This window comes from Cervus canadensis, chromosome 4, assembly GCF_019320065.1.
Source record: "Cervus canadensis isolate Bull #8, Minnesota chromosome 4, ASM1932006v1, whole genome shotgun sequence".
Taxonomy (NCBI): Eukaryota; Metazoa; Chordata; class Mammalia; order Artiodactyla; family Cervidae; genus Cervus; species Cervus canadensis.
In genome coordinates this window covers 92,450,920-92,471,364 of record NC_057389.1, presented here as the reverse complement: position 1 = coordinate 92,471,364, position 20,445 = coordinate 92,450,920, and the positions used below count along the sequence as shown (strand labels likewise).

Here is a 20,445-nt window from a genome sequence, read left to right as displayed (position 1 = left end):
TGGTCTGGGAAAATTCCATATGACTCGGGACAACTAAGCCCATGCACCCCAACTACTGATCCCACGCTCTCACACTCTAGAGCCCAGAAGCCAAAACTACTGAACCTGTGTGCGCTGAAGTCCATGCTCTGGAATAAGAGAAGCCACTGTGATGAGAAATCCAGGCATCATGACTGGAGAGTAGCCCCTGCTCACTGCAACTAGAGTAAGCCCGTGCACAGCAATGAAGACCCAGGGCAGCCAAAACTAAAAATAAATAAATGAAAATTTAAAAAGAAAGAAAGACACAGACAGGACACAGTTCACTGATTTATTCTCAGACTTGAGATGCCAATTATGCCCTATGGCTTGGGGCAGATGGTGGTGGGAGGGGAGTTAGGGTGGGGGGATGGGGATCACGCTAGAATTTCTCTCATCATATCCCAGCCTTCCCTAAGGAGGAAGCAGATTAAATATACAACAGAGGGGATTCTCCCTTTTAATACAGACCCAGGTATAAATAGGGCAGCACCATCAGAATCCTGGTTTCCCCCCACCTGCCGTCTTGGTCCCCAGGCCACCTGGCCTGGCAAGGTGTATTTGGGGAGGCAAGGAGGGAGACAGTATTCAGAGCTGGGCTGAGGCAGCAGAAGGAGTACACAGCTCAGTCCAGGGAAGTCCCACTTCCCTCCGTAGTCTGACATCAGTCCCTTCACTGCGAACCCAGCTGAAAAGAGGAAGTGAGCAAAGGGATCCCGGTCTGGGTTCAGGAGACATCCAGTGCTTAACTATGGGGAAGGTAGCACCAAAGGTGTCGGGAGCACTGAGGGGGTGGGAGGCAGGCGTGGGTGGGGGCATTCATCAGCTCTGAGTTAGAAGTTCATTGCTTGGGGGGGGGGCAGGGGAGGGAGATGAGTGATGGGTGGGCCCCGAGGGGAGAAAGAGCCAGACCACAGTTATGGCAGCCGGGGCGCAGTGCAGAGAAACCCGACCCATGGACCAGGGCAGTCCAGCCCCCAGACCCCCCGGAATGGAGAAGGAATATTGTTTGACCGTAATGAGCAGACCGTTTCCTGGCTCCACACAGTCCCAGGAGACGATAAATACGACGGCTTCAAAGCCTCAGCACCAAATGTGGCCCCTCATTGTCCCTCCCGGCCCCCGAAGCTCTCAGCTGCTAAAGCAGACAGGGCCCAGTTCAAACCCAAACTTCTGGTTCGTCTGGCCAAAGTCAGCAGCTGCCACGTCCAACAGGGGCAGAAATCCCACTCGGGAGGAGCTGAACTCGAAGAGGGTCTTCGACTGTCCCTTCCGGAGCTGGCAAGGGAAGACACGGATGGTGTGTGAGTCAGGGGGAGGGGAATAATCACAGGCTTCCCCCCCTAATCTGGCCAGTCCCTGCCCTCTTCCTTACCTTGCAGCCATCGGAGGGGACCTTGATGGTGGCGGCTGCCGTCTGATTGAAGGACAGCTCCTCCCCATTGGCCCCGAGGAAACGGGCAGAGCGGCTGTGGTCACCTGCAGCTTCGTCCAGCCAAGCGGCTGAGTTCTGGCAGGTGTACGTGAAGCTCTGGCGGGCCGTGGCACTCAGCAGCTTCAGGAAGGTCAGCTGCACCACACTCACGGGGGCCCCATCGGCATCCACGTAGGAGAACTGGGGGTGGGACAAAGAGGGGGTGAGGATGTGTCATGCGCCTCGACTCTTTCCGAGGTCCCCGCCTCCCAGGATCTCTACCCACTGCCCACCCGCCCCTTCTGCCATGTCTTCCTCTTTGGCTGCCCCACCAGCCACCTGCTCATCCCCGGTTCTCCTGCAAGCCCCTGGGCATGTGTGGCTATTGAGCACTTGAATTGTGGCTGGTGGGACTGAGAGACTTTTCACATTGTTGGTTAAATTTTAATTTTTGGGGGGGCACTTATTTCTTAAAAATTGAAGTATAGTTGATTTACAGTGCTGTGTTAGTTTCAGGCTTATAGCAAAGTGATTTAGTTATATGTATATATATGTATATAGATATACACACACACATATATATATACATATATATATTCTTTTTCACATTCTTTTCGATTACAGTTTACTACAAGATACTGAATATATAGTTCCCTGTGCTATACAGTAGGTCCTCGATGTTTATCTATTTTATACATAGTAGTGTATAGTGTGTATATGTTAATCCCAAGATTCTAATATATCCTTTCTCCCTTTCCCTTCTGGCAACCATAAGTTGGTTTTCTATGTCTGTGAGTCTATTTCTGTTTTGTAAATAAGTTCATTTGTGTCATATTTCAGCTTCCACATGTAAGCGATATCATCCAATATTTGTCTTTTCTGACTTACTACACATAGTATGATAACCTCTGGGTCCATCTATTTAAATTATTTAATTAAAAAAATGTTTAACTTTATTTAATTTATAACTAACACCTGAGCCTCAATCCATTTATCAGAAAACTGAGGTTTGGAACAACTTGAAGATGCAAATCTACTTTTTCAACTGCAGGTTTTACGCAATCTAAGTATTTCCAGGGAGATTTAGTATCAAAATCATGATGTGCTATAAATGTAAAATATGCACCAGACTCTGAAGAACTCACAGGGAAAAAGTTGAAAATGCTTCAGTAATCTTTATATTGATACGACAATATTTTGGATATATTGGGCTATATAAAATATATTATTAAGTTATCACTGGGTTGAGATAACTAGCCCGGTAACACATCTTTTTTGGCTTCCTTCTCTTCCCTGTATCGTTTCACATTTCCTGATTTATGTTTTCTGGACTCACAGCTCAGATAAACCCCTCACAATTGAGTCTCGGGTCTGTTTTAGGGGAACCCAAACCCATATACCACTTGACATTATATGGTAGCTTTGCTTCCTTGGTTGTTGTCTGTCTGCTTCCTTGGTCCCATTTCCAATAGAATATTAACTTCATGAAGTCAGGGACTGTGTTTTCTTTGCTGCTATGTTCCCAGTGCTTAGCATACACATATATGTTACATAAACAAATCCCAAATGGACCCAAGATCCCCCACTACAGCTTAAACCTGATCCTCTTCCCATTTATATATCTCAGAATCTCACTAGACATCTGTTCTTCAAACCAGGAACCTGAGCATCATCTCTATCTCTTTCCTTTCCTCCCCTCCATCTCATCAATTACTATTGATAAGTCCTATTGACTTGCCATCTCATCAATTAACTAGGTCCTATTGACTTGCCCTCTTAGATAACGTTCTAAGCCATTCCTTCCTCTTCATACCCCATGCCACTAGCTGCAGCCTCTTCCCTTCCTTGCCTTTCTAAACCAACACATCAGTCTCCTCCTGGGTCTCCCAGCCTCCAACATCCCCACAACCACCACCAGCAGCCCAGAGGCATTTTCCTATCATAGAAATTGAATCTCAGTCCCTCTCACTTAAACACATTCCATGGCTCCCTACTGCCTATAGGTCTTTCTGAGGAGGTGGTCTTAGCTCTCACCTACCTCCCCAACCTCTTCTCCTACCACATTCCCCTTCACTCTCTCTAGAGCAGAGCAAGTCACTTTTTCTTTTAATTCACCAAGCTTTCTCTTGACTCTGGGCCTTTGTATATGCTGTCCCATCTCTCCAGAACACCCTTCCTTGTCCTCCCAAACTTGCAAACCAGTTAATTCCTTAGACCTCAGCTGAGCTGTGACTTCCCTCAGGAAGCCTTCAGGTCCTCCCAGCACTGCCTTTAGATCACCACCATGCGCTGTGCTTCCCCCCACATCACACATCTAATGCTGCCACACCAGCCTCCCTCCCCCCACAAGCCTATGATCAGCACAAAGGCAGAGGTGAGGCTATCCTGTTCATCTCGCCTCCTCCAATTCCCCATGCTGGTTTACACCAATTTTTATACCATCCCCACCCTGGCTTTGCAGGCAACTCACTTTTTTCCCTCGACGGAATGTGCTGTACCAGCCACCTGGCTTTTCTTTGGACCAAGAGGCCAGTTTCACCTGGGGGACAGAGGGAAGGATGTAACAGGTGCCCTGGGATTGGGGGGGGGGGGGGGGGGGCGGAGCTGGCAACATGTCAGTTTTGCATTTGCCGCCCCACACTGAAAGCTACTGACTGTAGGGGACTTCCACAGTGGTCCAGAGGCTAAGACTCCACACTCCCAATGCAGGAGGCTTGGGTTCAATCCCTGGTCAGGGAACTAGATCTCACATGCTGCAACTAAGATCCAGTGCAACTAAATGAATAAAAAGAAATCTACTGACTATAAATATCAGGAACTCTTAGGCCATTCTCTGGCTGTGGGACTGGGCTTGGCTGGTGCCCAGGACAGATCCAAGAGGCTGGGGATTTCTGGCTTCTGAGGTCGCCTCCACTGATGATTGACAAGAGCTGGTGAATAAATGCTCCGGCTCCCACCTCTCCCCCAGGTGAGGTAACTCCCAGGAGCCGGCCCTACACTCTCTCCTCGAAGCCCCCTGAGGATCGAAGCCTTGGGTGTCCAATGGTGATGTTTTAACAACACACCCCTTGGGAGTTCCCTGGTGGTCTAGTGGTTAAGAATCCACCTGCCAAGGCAGGGAATACGGGTTCAATCCCTGGTCTGGGAAGATGCCACATGCCGCAGAGCAACAAAGCCTGTGTGCCAAACTAATGGGCCTGTGGGCCACAACTACTGAGTCTGTCCACCTAGAGCCCATGCTCCTCAGAAAGAGAAGCCACAGCAATGAGAAGCCTGTGCGCCACAACAAACAGCAGCTCCCGCTCACCACAAGTAGAGAAAGCCCACACACAGCAACGAACACCCAGAGCCGCCAAAAGTAAATTAATTAAAAAAAGAAGAAGAACATTACTGTGCACTTTTGCAGGCCCTATGCTCACTAAGTGTTTACCTGCAGCAGAGATATTAACAAAAAGTGTGAGTCAAGTGACTCAGTCGTGTCCAACTCTTTGCAACCCCATGGACGGTAGCCCACCAGGCTCCTCTGTCCATGGACATCTCCAGGCAAGAACACTGGAGTGGGTAGCCATTCCCTTCTCCAGGGATCTTCCCAAACCAGGGATCAAACCTGGGTCTCCTGTATTGCAGGCAGATTCTTTACCGTCTGAGCCGCCAGGGAAGCCCCAGGAGGTATTAACAGCACGGCACACAGTCAGTGCTTTATCAGTGGCATCTGATATGTGTACTGGTCCCACGACTGCACAGCTACCCTGTGAGTTACACGCTTTCTTCAGCCCCCACTTCACAGATGGCAAAACTGAGATATCAGATCTGGATTCCGACCCAAGCAGCCCAGGGTCCAGAGGCTCACTGCTCACCCACTGCTCTCTACAGCTGAGCCTGGTTCTTGGTGTCAGAGACTGTTAGGCTCCCCGATGGAGAACCCCAGGATTTCTGGGGGACCAGGTGGAGGGCAGTGAACCCATGGGACCTATAAGAGAGCAGGTTAGGAGGCAGTGTAGATGGGTGGTTAAGGGCTGAGACAAGGGCCAGATGGTCATGGGTAATCTTGTCCTTCTCCGTGCCTCAGTTTCCCTATCTGTGGGATGATAATGGAATTGTTTTTTTTTTTTAATTGAAATAGAGCTGATTTCCAATGTTGTATTAGTTGCAGGTATACAACAAAGTGATTCGGTTTTACACATATATCTTTTTTTTTTCCCCAGATTCTTTGCCCCGATGTTGGTGTTGTTTAGTCTCTCCGTTGTGTCCAACTCTTTTGCAGCCCTATGGACTGCAGCCCACCAGGCTCCTCTGTTCATGGGATTTCCCAGGCAAGAATACTGGAGTGGGTTGTCATTTTTTTTTCTAGGGATCTTCCTGACCCAAGGACCTGACTCAGATCACCTGCTTAGCAGGTGGATTCTTTGCCACTGAACCACCAGGGAAACCCTCTCTCCCCTTATAAATTATTACAAGATGTTGAGTATAGTTCCCTGAGCTGTACAATAGGTTCTTGTTGGTTATCTACTTTAGGGATAATAATAGAATGACCCCATCGGTGGCTGGCACTCAGTAAGTTAATGCGGCTGAGTGCTTAGGGCTGGCTCATATATCCCACTATTGCAAGCTGCACCGCTATTATTGATTTCTTTACTATTTTTTCTTATCTGTCTTTCCCCATAGAAAATGAGCTCCATAAAACAAAGCAAAGCAAAGCAGTTTTTTTTTTTTTAAGTTTGTTTGGTTTGTTTTAGATTCTCTGCTGTAACCCCAGCATTTCAAGGACTTTGGCATACAGAAGGTGCTCAACAGACGTCAGTTGAAGGAAAAATAAAATCCCAGTCAACTCCTGGTGTGGGGCGGGGTTGGGGAGCGGTGAGGTGTGAGTGAGATATTTTCGAGCCCCTCCTTCCACCAACCCCTCCCAGCCCCCTACGCAGGTACTCACGATCTCAAACTTCTTGTCTGGGTAGAGGCAGGTTTCTCCTCCTGCCGTGAAGTTACAGAACACCCTGAGCGCATCCCGCGCGCAGCCTTGATTGGGATCGATCCAGTATTCCCCTGCCGCAGAGCCAGTGGGGAGAGGATGAGCCGGGGGCTGGATCCCGCGGCCCCCCGCCCTCCGGGGGAGGGGCGGGACCTCACCGTCGGGCAGATGCGGATGGCTACGGTGCAGCTCTTTGCACACGAGGCCGGGGCGCTCAGCCGTGCCGGGAGGGCGCCGCAGCTGCTCTATCTCGAAGCTCAGAGACTCCATCGAGGCCAGCACCTCCTCCAGGCCGCCCTCCGGGATCCCCAAGCCCGGCAGGGAACGTCGGCGCCGGCGCAGCCCGTGCAGCTCCGCAGAGGGACCCTGGGCAGAGGTGGGGATGGAGGAAAGGAGGACGGCAGGAGGAAGAGACAGGGAGAGAGACGCAGAAATGAGAGATGTGGGAGGCAGAAAGACAGGGGTGTGAGGAGAGGAAAAAGAGTAGGGAGGGATACAGACAGAGAGCGGGGACATGGACAATCAGCGACAGAGGGAAACACGGGAAGGAGACGGACAGAAAGGCTCAGAGGTGGGAAGTGGAGAGAGGAAAAAGAAGAGCCAGAACCACAGTTAGGCAAAGGAGAGAGAGACAGAGAGAAACCCAAAGACAAAAATAAAGATAAAATAGTGAAACAACGTTTTGAGGTAGAGACCGAGAAAGGTCAGAGAGATGGACAGACAAAATCCAACCAGAGCCCCCATGGAGGTCCCCCCAACCCCCTACACACAGCCCAGATCCTCCTTCAGCTTTTGAGCCATCTCCCTTTCCGCCTGCAATCCCCGAACACATGGTGTGTGCTCTGCCCACTGCCAGTCACTGAGGGACCAGGGGAGACAGTCGGACAGAGCCCCACGGGGAACTTACCGGGGGACCAGGAGGACCGGGGGGGCCGGTGTCTCCACGAGGACCTTGGGATCCCTGTAGGGAGAAGTCACTTGGGTGTGAACTCTGTCTATGGAGACCCCTGCCTGCCAACACACACACACACACACACACACACCCCACTGGAGGAAGGACGTGCAATTTTCAGCCCCAAGCATAAAATGCAATTTTTCTTTCCACATTTGAACATCTCTGAAATCAACATCTTAACATCTATGACAAGTCATCATTTACTTGGCAAAACTATTTTCTCCTGTAGCAGTTCGTAAAACAATGGCACACCTTACAATGGATGACATCTGAGATTTGATAAAATACAATGGTAGGTGTTGAAGAAATAGTCGAGTGCCTGATTGACTGAATAAATAAATGAATGCACCCAAAGGCATTGAGGGTTCTGGTACATTGAAGGGGGCTGGGGAGTTGGGAGGTGAGAGCCCAAGGAAGCAGTGACTACTTACCGGGGACCCCTTTGAGCCTTTCTGTCCTGGAGGACCCTGTGGGGTAGAGATGGGGGGGCTTGGACTGCTGGATGGCCCAACAGGGTGACCCCCCTGCCCCCACAAACCCCTCATACTCACCACCACGCCTTGGGGCCCCGGGTGGCCCAGAGAGCCAATGGGACCAGGGGAACCCTGGGGAAAGGATATCAGAGTCATCATTGATGGGGTTCATCCATATGGTCCAGACACATCCCCCAGACAAGTCCCCTCAAAAGAAGACCCTCAACCCCAGAAACAACCTTCAAGTCCCCCAAATAGAGCCCCCCCTTTTCCCCAGACACAATCCCTATTGTTTGAGACCCAGGCTTCCCTATCCCCCACACCCAATCAAGCCCCATTTCTGCTTTCCCAACCCCTTCGAACACAATCTTCCCTCTTGGGGCAGGAGACACACTCACCGGTTCTCCCTGGAGGCCAGGGGAGCCTTGCACTCCTGGCAACCCCTGATCCCCTTTCTCACCAGCCTCCCCAGGGGGGCCAACGAGACCCATTAATCCAATGTGGCCCTGGAGGATATGAAAGACACATGTGGGGGAAGAATGGGGATGGGGAGTTGAAAGACTGTTCCCTTCCAGCCTTGGGGTAGTGAGTTTGGTAGCAGAGGAGACCCCAATCTCCTAGCCCTCTGGCTACAGAGGGAAGTAAAGGTGGAGGAGAAGGAGGTAGCTGGGGGAGAAGAAGAATAAAAAGAGGCATCCTTACCTTTTCCCCCTTGGGGCCAGCATCTCCCTTTAGCCCTGGGAGGCCAGAGGGCCCCTGGAAGGAGAGTTAGGATCAGTTGAAAGAAAAAGTGTTAGTCACTCAGTGGTGTCTGACTCTTTGCAACCCTATGGACTGTAGCCCACCAGGCTCCTCTATCCACGGGGTTCTCTAGGCAAGAATACTGGAGTGGATTGCTATGCCCTCCTCCAGGGAATCTTCCCAACCCAGGGACTGAACCCAGGTCTCCTGCATTGCAGGCAGATTCTTCACTGTTTCAGTTACCTGGGAAGCCCTAGGGTCAGTTGGTGAGTCTCAAACAGAAAGCCTCATGTGAGTGACTGGGGGATGGTCAAACGGGAAATTATCTAGATTTCAAATGGAATTACCAGGGAAGTGGTCATGGGGATGGTCAGGAGAGAAGAGAGATGATGAGAGATGAATGGAGGGGTTTTTTGGAGGATGGCCAAGATGAATGATCTGTAGTCAACATCGGTGTGGGTAGTCAGTGTAGACTATTAAGATAGATGGTCAGTTTGGTCAGTGTAGACCACCAAGATGAGTGATCTGAAGAGATGGTTAGTATAGTTGGTCAGGGTGGACCATCAGAAGGATAGTCAGTGAGGGGTCAGTCTGCACTATCAGTACCCAAGATCACTAGATGGTCACTGGATGGATGCCCAGTGTGATTCTCAGTGCTGGGACCTCAGGGATGAAGAAGTCTCTTACCAGGGGACCAGGAGGGCCTAACAGTCCAGGAGGTCCCAGGAGGCCTGGTTCACCCTAGGGCAAAATAGAACATGAGGGGCTACACTCTGCCAGAACTCCGTGTGGCGCCCCCCTCCCACCCCGACCAGGGTCAGCTCCTCCCAACTGTGATGATAAATTACAAGAAGCGAGCACAGAGGGAGGGCCTGATACCACCCCCAACTCCATCCCTGTTCCCAGTCCACTCACCACAGGTCCGGGGATCCCACGAAGACCCTCAGGTCCAACACGTCCAGGGGGCCCTCGAGCCCCCACTGGGCCTGTACTCCCTGGGGGCCCATCAGGACCTGGTTCCCCCTGAAAAGGGGCAAGGTGGAAGGGAGGAGGCAGAGAGAATCAGGGGCAGCCTGCCTCCTGACCTTCCAGCCAAGAACCATCAGGGAGTGGGGGGAAATTGGGGCAACTGTGGTGGTCACAGGTCCCTCCCCATTCTGCTGGCCCAACTATTGACCAACGGGTCAGGACAAGGACCGCTCCCTGGGAGTTCCCTGGTGGTCCAGTGGTTAAGAATCCACCTGTCAATGCAGGGGACACGGGTTTGATCACTGCTCTGGGAAGATCCCACATGCTGCAGGGCAGCTAAGCCTGAGCATCACAGCTAGAGGGTAGCCCCCACTTGCTGCAACTTAGAGAAAGCCCACACACAGCAATGAAGACCCAACGCAGCCAAAAATAAAAGGACCCTCTCTTGGCCAGGGGGAACTCACCTTGGCACCTTTCTCTCCTTCTCTGCCTTCTCGACCCATGCGACCAGAAGGACCCTGAGGGGAGAAAGTGTGAGTAGGGGGCTGTGAGCTGAGTAGGGGGCTGTGAGCTGAGCAGGGGGTTGTGATGGTGAGTGGAGGGCTTGTAGGGATGAGTGGGGGCCTCCAGGTATGAGGGGGGGCTTGTGGAGGTAAGGGGGGCCTATGAGAGTGAGTGGAACCAAGTTAGAGCCGGGGGGTGGAGTATCATCACTCACCCTTTTACCAGGAGGCCCAGGGGCACCGGGCTCCCCAGAAGCGCCAGGTGGACCCTATGGAGATTGTAACCAGCACGGGAGTCAAGGATGACAGTTTCAGGATGCCTTTGATGGGAAGGCAGCCTTCCCCAAACATCACCCCAGCACCAGCCATCCCTCCCTCCCCCTGCCTCCTCCTTCAAGCTGCTCACATTCATGGTACGAAGTAGATGCATCTCTGGGAGCCCTGGGGACCTCATTAACCCATTCTCCTGGCCTTCAATTCACCCAATCACCTGCCCCAACACCCTTCTTTAGGCACCACCTCCTCTGTTCCCCTACTCACCGGTCCCCCCACATCTCCAGGGTCTCCCTTCTCCCCTGGGGGACCATCTTGACCCTGTGGTAGGGGGAATGAAGTTGGGTGGGGTCATGAGGGCACAGGAGAATGTTGGGGTGATGCTTGGAGGAAAGTGGAGGTTTTTTGTTTAATCGACATTGCCCAGGTCTGTGATGAGATTGGGGACAGAATAGGGAATATGCTGGGCTTTTGAGGAAGGGGGGTCACGCTCACCGAAACTCCAGGGTCTCCAGGGGGGCCTAGGTCTCCTGGGAGCCCTGTGGGGCCCTGGAACACAGAAAGATGAAAAATCGTATCTCTGAATGATGGAGCATTCATCCATTCATCCATTTATTCATTCATTCAGCTGTCCTCAGACACAGTTCTGGTTGCTGGGGATACATTAGTAAAGAAAACACAAAACCTCAGCCCTGCTAGAAGGAACATTCTGGTGTTTAATGGGAGCTAAAAATGTTCCATGAATCATTACACTGCATCCTCCCAGCTTGGGATTCACAGATAAAAATCAGAGAGGGGACCCGGGAAGGGGTGGGGTGCTGAAATTCAAATCAAGGTCCCTCAGACTCTGAAGCCCCTCACCACCCTCCCTGCCCACCCTGAGTCCCATCGCCATGGCAGGAGGGGTTCAACCTTTGCCCTGATGGCAAATCCCAATCAGCCAACCCTGATCCCGCATCAGTTTCAACTTTGACCTTTTCAGCACTGTTGGAATGACTCCATGTGGAAGCAAGTTTCTCCTGCTGCCATGACCCATTACCACTGTATGTTTACACTGATTCATCCTTTCACTCAATCATTCATTCACTCAGTCCTGTTCTGGATTGCTTGTGGAATCAGCACACGGGATCCCTGGCTGGAAGTTGGGGAGCAGGTTCGAATTGATACATATGCCCTTCCCTGGGTCTCGGCCTCCATGTGCCCCAGGACTCACCATGTTCCCCTTTGCTCCATCCTCTCCAGGGGGGCCTTTCTTGCCTGGGGGTCCAGCAGCCCCAGATGGGCCTGCATCCCCCTTTTCACCAACTTCTCCTCTGGGGCCCTTTGCAGAAACAGAGGTCAGAGGTCAGAGTAGCCTGGGCTCTCCAGGGGTCAAGGTTAGCATACCTGAACTAAGGAATCTGCATGGCCTGGGACTTTCCTGGGGTTAGGGGTCAAAGTAGCCTAGACTGCCCAAGGGTCAGAGGAATCTAGGATTTATAGGAGTCAAGGGTCAGGGTGATCCAGTTGACCAGAGGTCATGGACAAGTTTGGGCTAACCCATGTGCCACTCTGGGGTGAATCAGAAAAGGGATCCCAGGACCTCCCTAGTGGTCCAGTAGTTAAGAATCCGCCTTGCAATACAGGGAACACAAGTTCAATCCCTGGTCGGAGAACTAAGATCCCACACGCTGTGGAGCAACTAATCCCACATGCTACAACTACTGAACTCTCACGACACAACTAGAGAGTCTGTGCACCCCAAGGAAAGATCGCACATGGCCCAACAAAGCTCCTGTGTCCCAACTAACACTGGACACAGCCAAACAAATAAATGAATCAGTATTTTTAAAAGGAAAAAAGAGAGATCCCCTCTGGGCAGCTCATCTTCAAGCCAGGGCTTGCGCTTTAGGTCTGAGCCCCACCTGCCCCCTCAGCCCTGCACCCTTGCCCAGTATACAACCTAGAGAACTTGATGTAGCAACCCTGACACCTTTCAGGTCTCTGTCATCAAGATAACTGGGGATGCCCATAGGTCTGGGTCCATGAATGACCTAGGGCTGCCCAGAGGTCACAGGGGCCCAAGATGCCCAAGGGTCAGGGATTCCCTGAGATGGGTGCAGGGGCCCAGAACAAAATCACTCACTGGGGTGCCTGGAGTCCCTGGGGGTCCTGGGTCTCCAGGCTCTCCTGGCTCACCCTGTGGGAGGCAAAGTGGAAATAAGGAGGGGTCCCCCTCCTGGCAGCCAGAACTGCCACCGCCCCCCCACAACCAGGCAGGACTGGTTGAGCCTCCCTGACCCTGGGCAGCCCCTGGTTCTCTCTTACCTTCTCACCCACAGCGCCGGGCTGACCAACTCCCCCAGGCAACCCTGGAGGACCCTGGAGAGACAACGAGGGGTACAGGTGGGATGGAGGGATTCCAACAGCCCCTTCTTGGGAACATGATGTCCTAAGGCTTCCTGAGGCCCGCCCCCCAAGTCCTCACCTCTGATCCGCTGGGGCCCTGGGGACCCCGAGGGCCTGGAGCTCCGTGGGGACCCTATGGGACAGTCAGAATAGCATCCAGTGACCTCATGGCCCCTCAAAAAGCTCCAAGCAAGAGGAGAAGGGAGCGACAGAAGATGAGATGGTTGGATGGCATCACTGACTCAATGGACATGAGTTTGAGCAAACTCAGGGAGACAGTGAAGGACAGGGAGGCCTGGCGTTCTGCAGTCCGTAGGGGTCACAAAGAGTCCAACACAACTGAGTGACTGAACAACAACAAACCACAAACACCACCCTTGATACTGGTGACCCATGTGATCCTTCAAACAATGTGCCCCGTGACCCCGCAAATCGATCTGATGGCCAACCCTACCCTACCACTCCTCCCATTTCCCCCATAGTTCATACCATGGACCCTACATCTCCAACTTCTCCCTTTTCTCCAGCAGGGCCTGGCATTCCCTGTGGAGCAAAGAAGCAAAATTGGGGCACAAAGTGGGGAGGACCAGAGGCCATACCCTCAAACTCAGACACCCACCTGTAGGCCAGGAGGACCAATCACGCCAGGGAAGCCTCTCACTCCATCATCTCCTTTCTGCCCAAAGAGGCCTGGGGGTCCCCGGCGTCCCTGAGTCCCGTCTGCTCCCTGGAAGGAGGACAGGGCAGGATACAGTTAGGGTCTGTGTCAAGGGTTGGAGTTAGGCTCAAGGTCAAAGTCAGGATGGAAGTTCAAGGTTGAGATGAAGTTTGGGGAGGGTCAGGGTCGGGTCTGAAGCTAGGGGTGCAGGTTAAGGGTCAGGGTTTAGGAATGAAACCTAGGACTGAGTCAAAGTTTTGAGATGAGCCTTGGTGGAGAGTCAGGGTCAAGCTGAGGTCAATTAAGGTCCAAATGGGGTTGAGAGGTAGGGTTGGGCTTGAGCTCAGGTCTGAGGTAAATTCAGAATTGGAGCTCAGGTTTGGGGTCAGTATTGGAGGGTGGGTCTGGACTGGGGTCAAGGGTAGGACTGGGTCAGGTTCGGCTAATGCTGGATGCGAAGATAAGGTCTGAGTTGGGATTGAGGTTAAGGTCACAAGTTGCATTAAAATTAGGGCTGTGATGGAGTTTGGGGGTTGAGGTCAGGACTGAGTCAGATTCTGGGGTGAGTTTGAATTAAGCATTAGCACGAAGGGGTAGGGGTTGGGGTTGAACTGGGGCCTGTTCACAGTGGAGAACACTGTCCCTTCCCATGAGGGATCCAGAGGAGGGCCACAAAGCTGGGAGTACTCACCGGGGAGCCTGGGTGTCCCACCGGACCCCGTATCCCTGTTGGTCCAGGTGGGCCCTGGAGGAGGGAACAGAGTCAAGAAACCCTCAGGATTAAGATTAAGGTCGCAGGTGGGGAATTTTCCTGGTGGTCCAGTGACTAAGACTCTGCATTCCCAAGGGGGTCATGATTCAATCCCTGGTCAGGGAACTGGATCCCACAGGCCACAACAAAGATCAAAGATCCCATAAGCAGCAACTAAGACCCAGTGCAGCCAAATAAATTTAAAAAAAAATTTTTTTAACTGGAAAAAAAAGATGAAGGGGAAAAACTAGTGACATCAATCACTGCACCCCTGTCCACTGCCCACCCCATGAGAAAACAGCATTTCCCTCCCCACAACCCTGTCTTCCTAGCCACCAACTCATGGGACCAGACACAGCATCTCTCACAAGCTTGGCCCATCAGAACGTTGGCCCCAAAGTCCCATCAATTTCCCAGGACTGAGCTGGCTTCTGGGTAATGGGCGCTGAGACTGAATTCCTGGAGGGCAGTTGGGAACGCAGTTGGCCCCTTTATTCTGGGTAGCTTAAGTGACTTCTGTTACTTGCGAGTGTCAAGATGGGGCTCAAGAAGGCAGGAAACCCCATGACCCACCCCCCTGCCCACTCTCTCAATACCCCTTTTAGCCCTCCCCAAAGACCAGCTCCTTCTCTGGGGTCCCCCACTCACCGCATCTCCCTTGTCTCCTTTGCTGCCTTTGTGACCGGGGGCACCCACTTCTCCCTGCAGAGGAAACAGGATGAGGGATGACCCAGCCTCCCTCTTCCCCTGTCCTCCCCCAACCCCTCCCTCTGCCTCTGTGTCACCTTGTCCCCTTCCTCGCCAGAAGGCCCCGCAGCTCCAGGGGGTCCAGGAAGCCCCAGGGGCCCGGGGATCCCATCTTTACCAGTGGGGCCAGGGGCGCCACGTTCACCCTGTTAGGGGGAATGGAAAGAGTCAGGGCAGAAATGCGGTCCTGGTATGTGGAGGACTGGTCCTTGGGCATGAATGGAGGGGGCAGGAACTTACCGGGGAACCCTTCTCGCCTGTGGGGCCCACAGGGCCTTGGCCTCCACTTTGACCAGGAAGCCCAATGCCCCCTGCTGGGCCTACAGGACCACGCTCCCCAGGGGATCCCTGAAAACAGGGGTGGAGGGTCAGGAATGATAGCAATAACAGGAGATCTCATTTATTGGAGGGTTTGCAAGCAGCCTGAGTTAGGTGGTTACCACCAGTCCAGGCTGTTCCCCACACAGCAGCCAGAGGGCGCTGTGAACATCCAAGTCAGAGCACGTGACCTCCTCGGCTCCCACCTCACTTGGAGGAAAAAAGCTCCCCACAAGGCCCTGCGCGACCTGCCCCCATCTCCTCCCTGCCCTCACCTCCTCCCACTGACTTCCCTCCAGCCACACGGCCTCCCTTACTGCTTCCTCCAGCCTCAAGACTTTGCACATGCTGTTCCCTCTGCCTGGCACACACTCTTCTCCTAGCCAACCACATGGCTCTTTCCTCGGGTCTCAGCTCAAATGTCATCTTCTCAGGAGACTTTCCCTAGTCAGCTTTTTTATTTATTTTATTTTTTGGTACCTTAGGGTGGCATGTGGGATCTTAGTTCCCCCACAAGGAATTGAACCAGTGCCCCCTGCACTGGAAGCATGGAGCCTTAACCACTGCACCTCCAGGAAAGTCCCCTGGCCAGACTACTTAAGGGCTCTCCCCTGCTCCCCACTGGTCTGTGTTATTTGACTTTGTGGCATTCACCGCCACTGATCCATTATCTTCTTGACTAGATAGTAGTAAGCTCGAGGAGAAAGGAGGTTTTTAAAGGGGCTCGTGTCCAACTTCCCTGAGGTCCAGTGGTTAAGACTTTGCCCTTCCAATGCAGAGGGCACAGGTTTGATTCCTGGTCAGGGAACTAGAGCCCACATTTAAATGGTAAGGTCTGGCATGCAAGTAAGTATGTGTTGGACAGATCAAATTGAGGTTTACAACCTAGAGATGGGACTATTTTACAGACAAACCAACTGAAGCTGGTGAAATGATAGACTGCCCGGCCAGTGAGTGGCAGACAGGAATATGACTCAAGCCTGTTTGGTTCCCAAAATAGCTGGACATGATCATGACCACACCCAGCTTCCCAGATATCTTGAGACCCGTCCACCCTACCCACCCCCCATAGCAGATGGGTTTATACTTACGTTGGCACCGACAGGACCCGGGGGGCCCTTGTCACCCTTTAAACCAGTCGGTCCCTAAGGAGGAGATGATTCATAGTCAAGAGACCCCCAAAGGTAATTCACTGGTAGTCCAGTGGTTAGGACTCTGTGCTCTCATTGCTGAGAGTCTGGGCTCAATCCCTGGTCAGGAAACTAAGATCCACAAGCCCCCATGACTTGCTTCCCCAGAAAGAGAGAGACCCCCCCAAAGTGCCCCCAGGTCCTGTGTTTACTCTGGGGGGCTCAGAGTTCCCACCCCCTTCCCGGCACTGAGGTTCAGGGATCCATCCCTCCTTCTCCATGGTCAGGATGCTATGGCCATGTCCCTCCTGAGACCCTCTTTCTTTCTCCACTTCACAGCCCTGCCGGGCACATGCAAACCATACTTACCAGGTCCCCAGGGGCTCCATGGGGACCAGGGAAACCTCTGGGTCCAGGTGGCCCTTCCTTCCCAAGGGGTCCCAGTGGTCCCACATCCCCCTGCAGGAGTCCAGGGGAGGGGAGTCAGACTGTGGAGGAGGGGGCGTCTCCCCTCAATCTGTGAGTCTGGGTCCCCTCTCCCCCAGGGTTGATGCTGAGCCTGGAGATGACAGTGAGGCCATTCCAGGATCTTTGGGATCACTCAACCGAGATGTCCCATGGGGTGGTGGTCTCACCTTGGCCCCCTCTCTGCCTTCCAGGCCCGGAAGACCTTGTTCACCAGGAGGTCCAGGGGGCCCTGGGGGTCCCCTCTCACCCAGAGGCCCTGCTTCTCCTGTCTTTCCCTGGAGAAGAAGAAGGCTCATCTTGAATGGAGGCGGCCTCGGGTAGTGGTTCTGTCTGGGATCACCACCTCCCCTCCCCCCAAATATCCCCGAACTGGTGCAAAACTGGGGAGACCTGTGGGATCCACTCTGACCTGAGGACCCACGACACCAGCTGGTCCAGGTGGGCCTGTCTGACCTTGGAAACCCTGAGGAGAAGCATTGAAAGAAGGTGTCATGGGACTTCCCTGGTGCTCCGGTGGTTAAGACTGAGCATCCACTGCAAGGGGTGCAGGTTCCATCCCTGGTAAGCGAACTAAGATCCCACATGCCACAAGATGTGGCCAAAAAAATTTTTTTTTAATAAAATATAAATGAAAAAAAAATATGGAGTGGAAGAAATGAAGAGCCCAATAGGGTCAGGGGTCCAGGGTCAGAGGTCAAAGGGTTGCTCACCAACTCTCCTCTCTGTCCAGGGTGTCCAGGTACCCCTTCTTTCCCCTGGGGACCCTGATGGACAAAGCGTGAGAGAGTTGAAGAGCAATAAGGAGTTTCCCCACTGCCTGGCTCCCCCTCCCTCCAGCAGGATCTGCTCACTTACAGGGGGACCCTTTGGTCCAGAGAACCCAGGAGGACCTTGCAGACCTGGGAGGCCCTGAAACGGAAGCAGAAATCATTAGAGCATCCTTTCTGCTTTCCTCCCCCTCCGTCTGAGTCCCACCTAATGACAACAAGCATTTTGGGTGCTTCCTGCAGGCCAGGCATGGGGTCAAACATTCTACCTGCAGGAAGTCATTTCATTTGCCGCTGCAGTCCTTTGGGAGGGGGACTGTGGTTATTCTCATTTGGTAGAGAGAGAAACTGAGGCACAGGGAGGTTAGGTGACTCAGCCAAGGTCACAGAGCAGGTGAGCAGCAAAGTTAAGACTTGAACTCACAGCTCTCGGATATCAGAGGCTCTTTCTGCTTCTTCATTATAATGTCTCCCTACCTTCTGGGCTTGTCTCCCACCCAGAATCTCACACACACACACACACACACACACACTCACTCACTCACTCACCTTTTCTCCAGGGAACCCAGGGGCTCCATCCTGGCCCACATCACCCTAGGATAGAATGAATTAGACTCAGGCTGCCAAACAAACTCAACAGGGATGTATTGGAAGGGACTTGGGGAGCCTGAACCAGAAGGCCTGTGTGGGGTTGCCTGACCACCCATCCTCCCCATACCTTAGGGCCCGGCTGTCCCGTGGCCCCTGGTTGTCCTCTATCTCCACGGGCACCCTGAAGAGAAGAGAAGCAAAGATTAGAAGGGAGAGGGTGGGGGAGCCCAGGAAATGAGGCGGAGTCCTTAGGGGCCATTCTCTCTGTGACCACCCAAGGACCACTGACATGCCGAGACTCTCTTCCCACCCACCTCTCCCCTCATCGCCCATCCTTCTGGCCCTGTCCCCATTTTCTTACTGGTGGTCCCCGCTCTCCTTCCAGGCCTGGCTGCCCGGCCTTCCCCTGGAATATAAATTGGGGTGAGGGGGAAGAAGGAGGTGGTGATGGTGCAAAGACAGGATAGAAACACACAAATACACCCAATCAGAGACCTGGAAAGACAGACATCTTTCACAAGCCTTTCACTCACTCAAATACATAAACACAACTTACACACCTAATGATGAAAAGATGACAGACACCCAGTTATATTATGATTGCACCTACAGAGTCCACACCTAGAAGCATGTTCACTCACACAGACACCTGTTTATTTATCACAGCTGCATGGTATGCATACAGGATTGGGTACCACCATGGCATGCAAGGGGTGACCACAGCTTCGAGATGACACATGGAGCTTTTTATGTAATATGTTCCTTGTCCATGTGTCTACCCAGTGTAATAAACACATATGTACATGGGCTCATGTGAGGACATGGTCTTGATAAACACAGTAGTATACATGATGGGTGCATATACACAATATCCATTTACATAGCTACAGTGCACACATAGCCAAACAACGCATGCATGTATACACAATCCCTCAGATGCACAGAAACACATACATCTATGTGTGTTTCCCTATTCTTTCATACACATCGACATGCCCTCTCACGCACTTATGCCCACAGTCACACAAAATACGTGCAGCTGGTGCCCTTGTTCACCCAGTCACAAGCCCCTAGGCTGCAGCATCCAGGCCCCACCTGATTTGCACTGAAGGGCACGTAGGATGCACACACACGCATGGACACACGGGCATGCATGCTGCAGTGCAGGTGGGATCACCTACATGTGCCTGCATTGCATGTGGCAATGTGTGTGCACACACATGCTCCCAGACATAGACACAACTGCCTAGGGCCCCACCTGCTGTCACACACAGCCACACACACTCCTCCTCTCCTGCAAGCCCTTCCCCTCCCCCTTGACCCCTAGATCATGACTCACCCGCTTCCCTTTTTCTCCCAATGGTCCCAGGGGTCCCGGAAAGCCAATAGACCCCTGAATCAAGAGAATGAGAGAGAAGAAATGGGGATGAGGAATGGGTGGTGGGCAATGTTAGCCCTCCAATTGGCCATGCCATCTTTTCAGGCATCTCCAAGTCACTGACTCCAGAGGCTTCTTTGGTCCCTCCAGTCCCAGCCTCCTCCAAGACAGCCCTCAGGCATCCTCTCCTCCTCTCTCCTCTTTCTCACTCCTTTCAGCCACACTGGCCTCTTTAATGCTACTCACATACCAGTACATTCCTGCCTCAGGGCCTTTGCACTGTCTGCCTCTACCTAAAGTTCTCTTCTCTCAGATCCCCTCCTCATCTAGATCTCATTCAGATGTCACCTCCTTCAAGAAGCCTCCCACCACCATCCTGGCCACCTCATCCTCAAATCACACACTAACACATTTTTCTATTTTGTTTCCCCTATAATATTTGTCTTGAAATGACCTTGCTCATCTACTTACTTATTCAATGACTAGGACATAATGCTCTGGTCCTAATCCCCACTGCCTGGCATATGGTGGGCACTTATTCAATACTTATTAACTGACTCCAGTAGTTGTTTTCCTGCCCATCTTGGAGGCATCCTCCCTTGACCTGGGGGTGGGGGGGAGACATCATAGGCTCCAATATCCCATCTCATTCCCCCCCCCCATTGTGTTTTGAATCCTAGATCCATCACTGGACTAGCTGTGTGGCCCTAGACAAATGGCTTAACCTCTCTGAGCACCAGTCTCCTTGTTTGTAGCCTGGGGATATGAACAATACCTCCTTCACAAGGTTCTGGTTAGCACAGATGGGATATGTGTAGAAAGTGTCTTGTTTAGTTTTGGTTTTGTTACAAAGTACTTGGCACATAGTATGAGTTCAATACATGTTAATTGTCATTGTTATTCATGCGATTACTAACTGCTATGGGCTGAATGT

General features: G+C 52.4%; 1 protein-coding gene across 2 annotated transcripts in view; it reads right to left on the bottom strand.

Moving 5' to 3' along the window:
* Positions 1-296: 296 nt before the first annotated feature.
* COL5A3 (collagen type V alpha 3 chain) overlaps positions 297-20,445 on the bottom strand; it is a 44,513-nt gene continuing 24,364 nt past the window's right edge. For both annotated transcript variants that reach the window (XM_043466721.1, XM_043466722.1), the window contains exons 32-67: positions 19,473-19,526; positions 18,495-18,539; positions 18,261-18,314; positions 18,092-18,136; positions 17,631-17,684; positions 17,486-17,539; positions 17,185-17,238; positions 16,943-17,050; positions 16,677-16,766; positions 16,269-16,322; positions 15,100-15,207; positions 14,898-15,005; positions 14,761-14,814; positions 14,053-14,106; positions 13,323-13,430; positions 13,193-13,246; positions 12,783-12,836; positions 12,623-12,676; positions 12,441-12,494; positions 11,529-11,636; positions 10,811-10,864; positions 10,583-10,636; positions 10,258-10,311; positions 10,004-10,057; positions 9,486-9,593; positions 9,258-9,311; positions 8,532-8,585; positions 8,228-8,335; positions 7,908-7,961; positions 7,788-7,823; positions 7,309-7,362; positions 6,560-6,767; positions 6,363-6,475; positions 3,903-3,971; positions 1,394-1,633; positions 297-1,296 (exon numbers count right to left, since the gene is read on the bottom strand). In XM_043466721.1, coding sequence (XP_043322656.1) covers positions 1,150-1,296; positions 1,394-1,633; positions 3,903-3,971; positions 6,363-6,475; positions 6,560-6,767; positions 7,309-7,362; positions 7,788-7,823; positions 7,908-7,961; positions 8,228-8,335; positions 8,532-8,585; positions 9,258-9,311; positions 9,486-9,593; positions 10,004-10,057; positions 10,258-10,311; positions 10,583-10,636; positions 10,811-10,864; positions 11,529-11,636; positions 12,441-12,494; positions 12,623-12,676; positions 12,783-12,836; positions 13,193-13,246; positions 13,323-13,430; positions 14,053-14,106; positions 14,761-14,814; positions 14,898-15,005; positions 15,100-15,207; positions 16,269-16,322; positions 16,677-16,766; positions 16,943-17,050; positions 17,185-17,238; positions 17,486-17,539; positions 17,631-17,684; positions 18,092-18,136; positions 18,261-18,314; positions 18,495-18,539; positions 19,473-19,526 — 2,829 coding nt within the window. In that variant the 3' untranslated portion in view covers positions 297-1,149. The remainder of the gene's footprint in view (positions 1,297-1,393; positions 1,634-3,902; positions 3,972-6,362; positions 6,476-6,559; positions 6,768-7,308; positions 7,363-7,787; positions 7,824-7,907; positions 7,962-8,227; positions 8,336-8,531; positions 8,586-9,257; positions 9,312-9,485; positions 9,594-10,003; positions 10,058-10,257; positions 10,312-10,582; positions 10,637-10,810; positions 10,865-11,528; positions 11,637-12,440; positions 12,495-12,622; positions 12,677-12,782; positions 12,837-13,192; positions 13,247-13,322; positions 13,431-14,052; positions 14,107-14,760; positions 14,815-14,897; positions 15,006-15,099; positions 15,208-16,268; positions 16,323-16,676; positions 16,767-16,942; positions 17,051-17,184; positions 17,239-17,485; positions 17,540-17,630; positions 17,685-18,091; positions 18,137-18,260; positions 18,315-18,494; positions 18,540-19,472; positions 19,527-20,445) is intronic.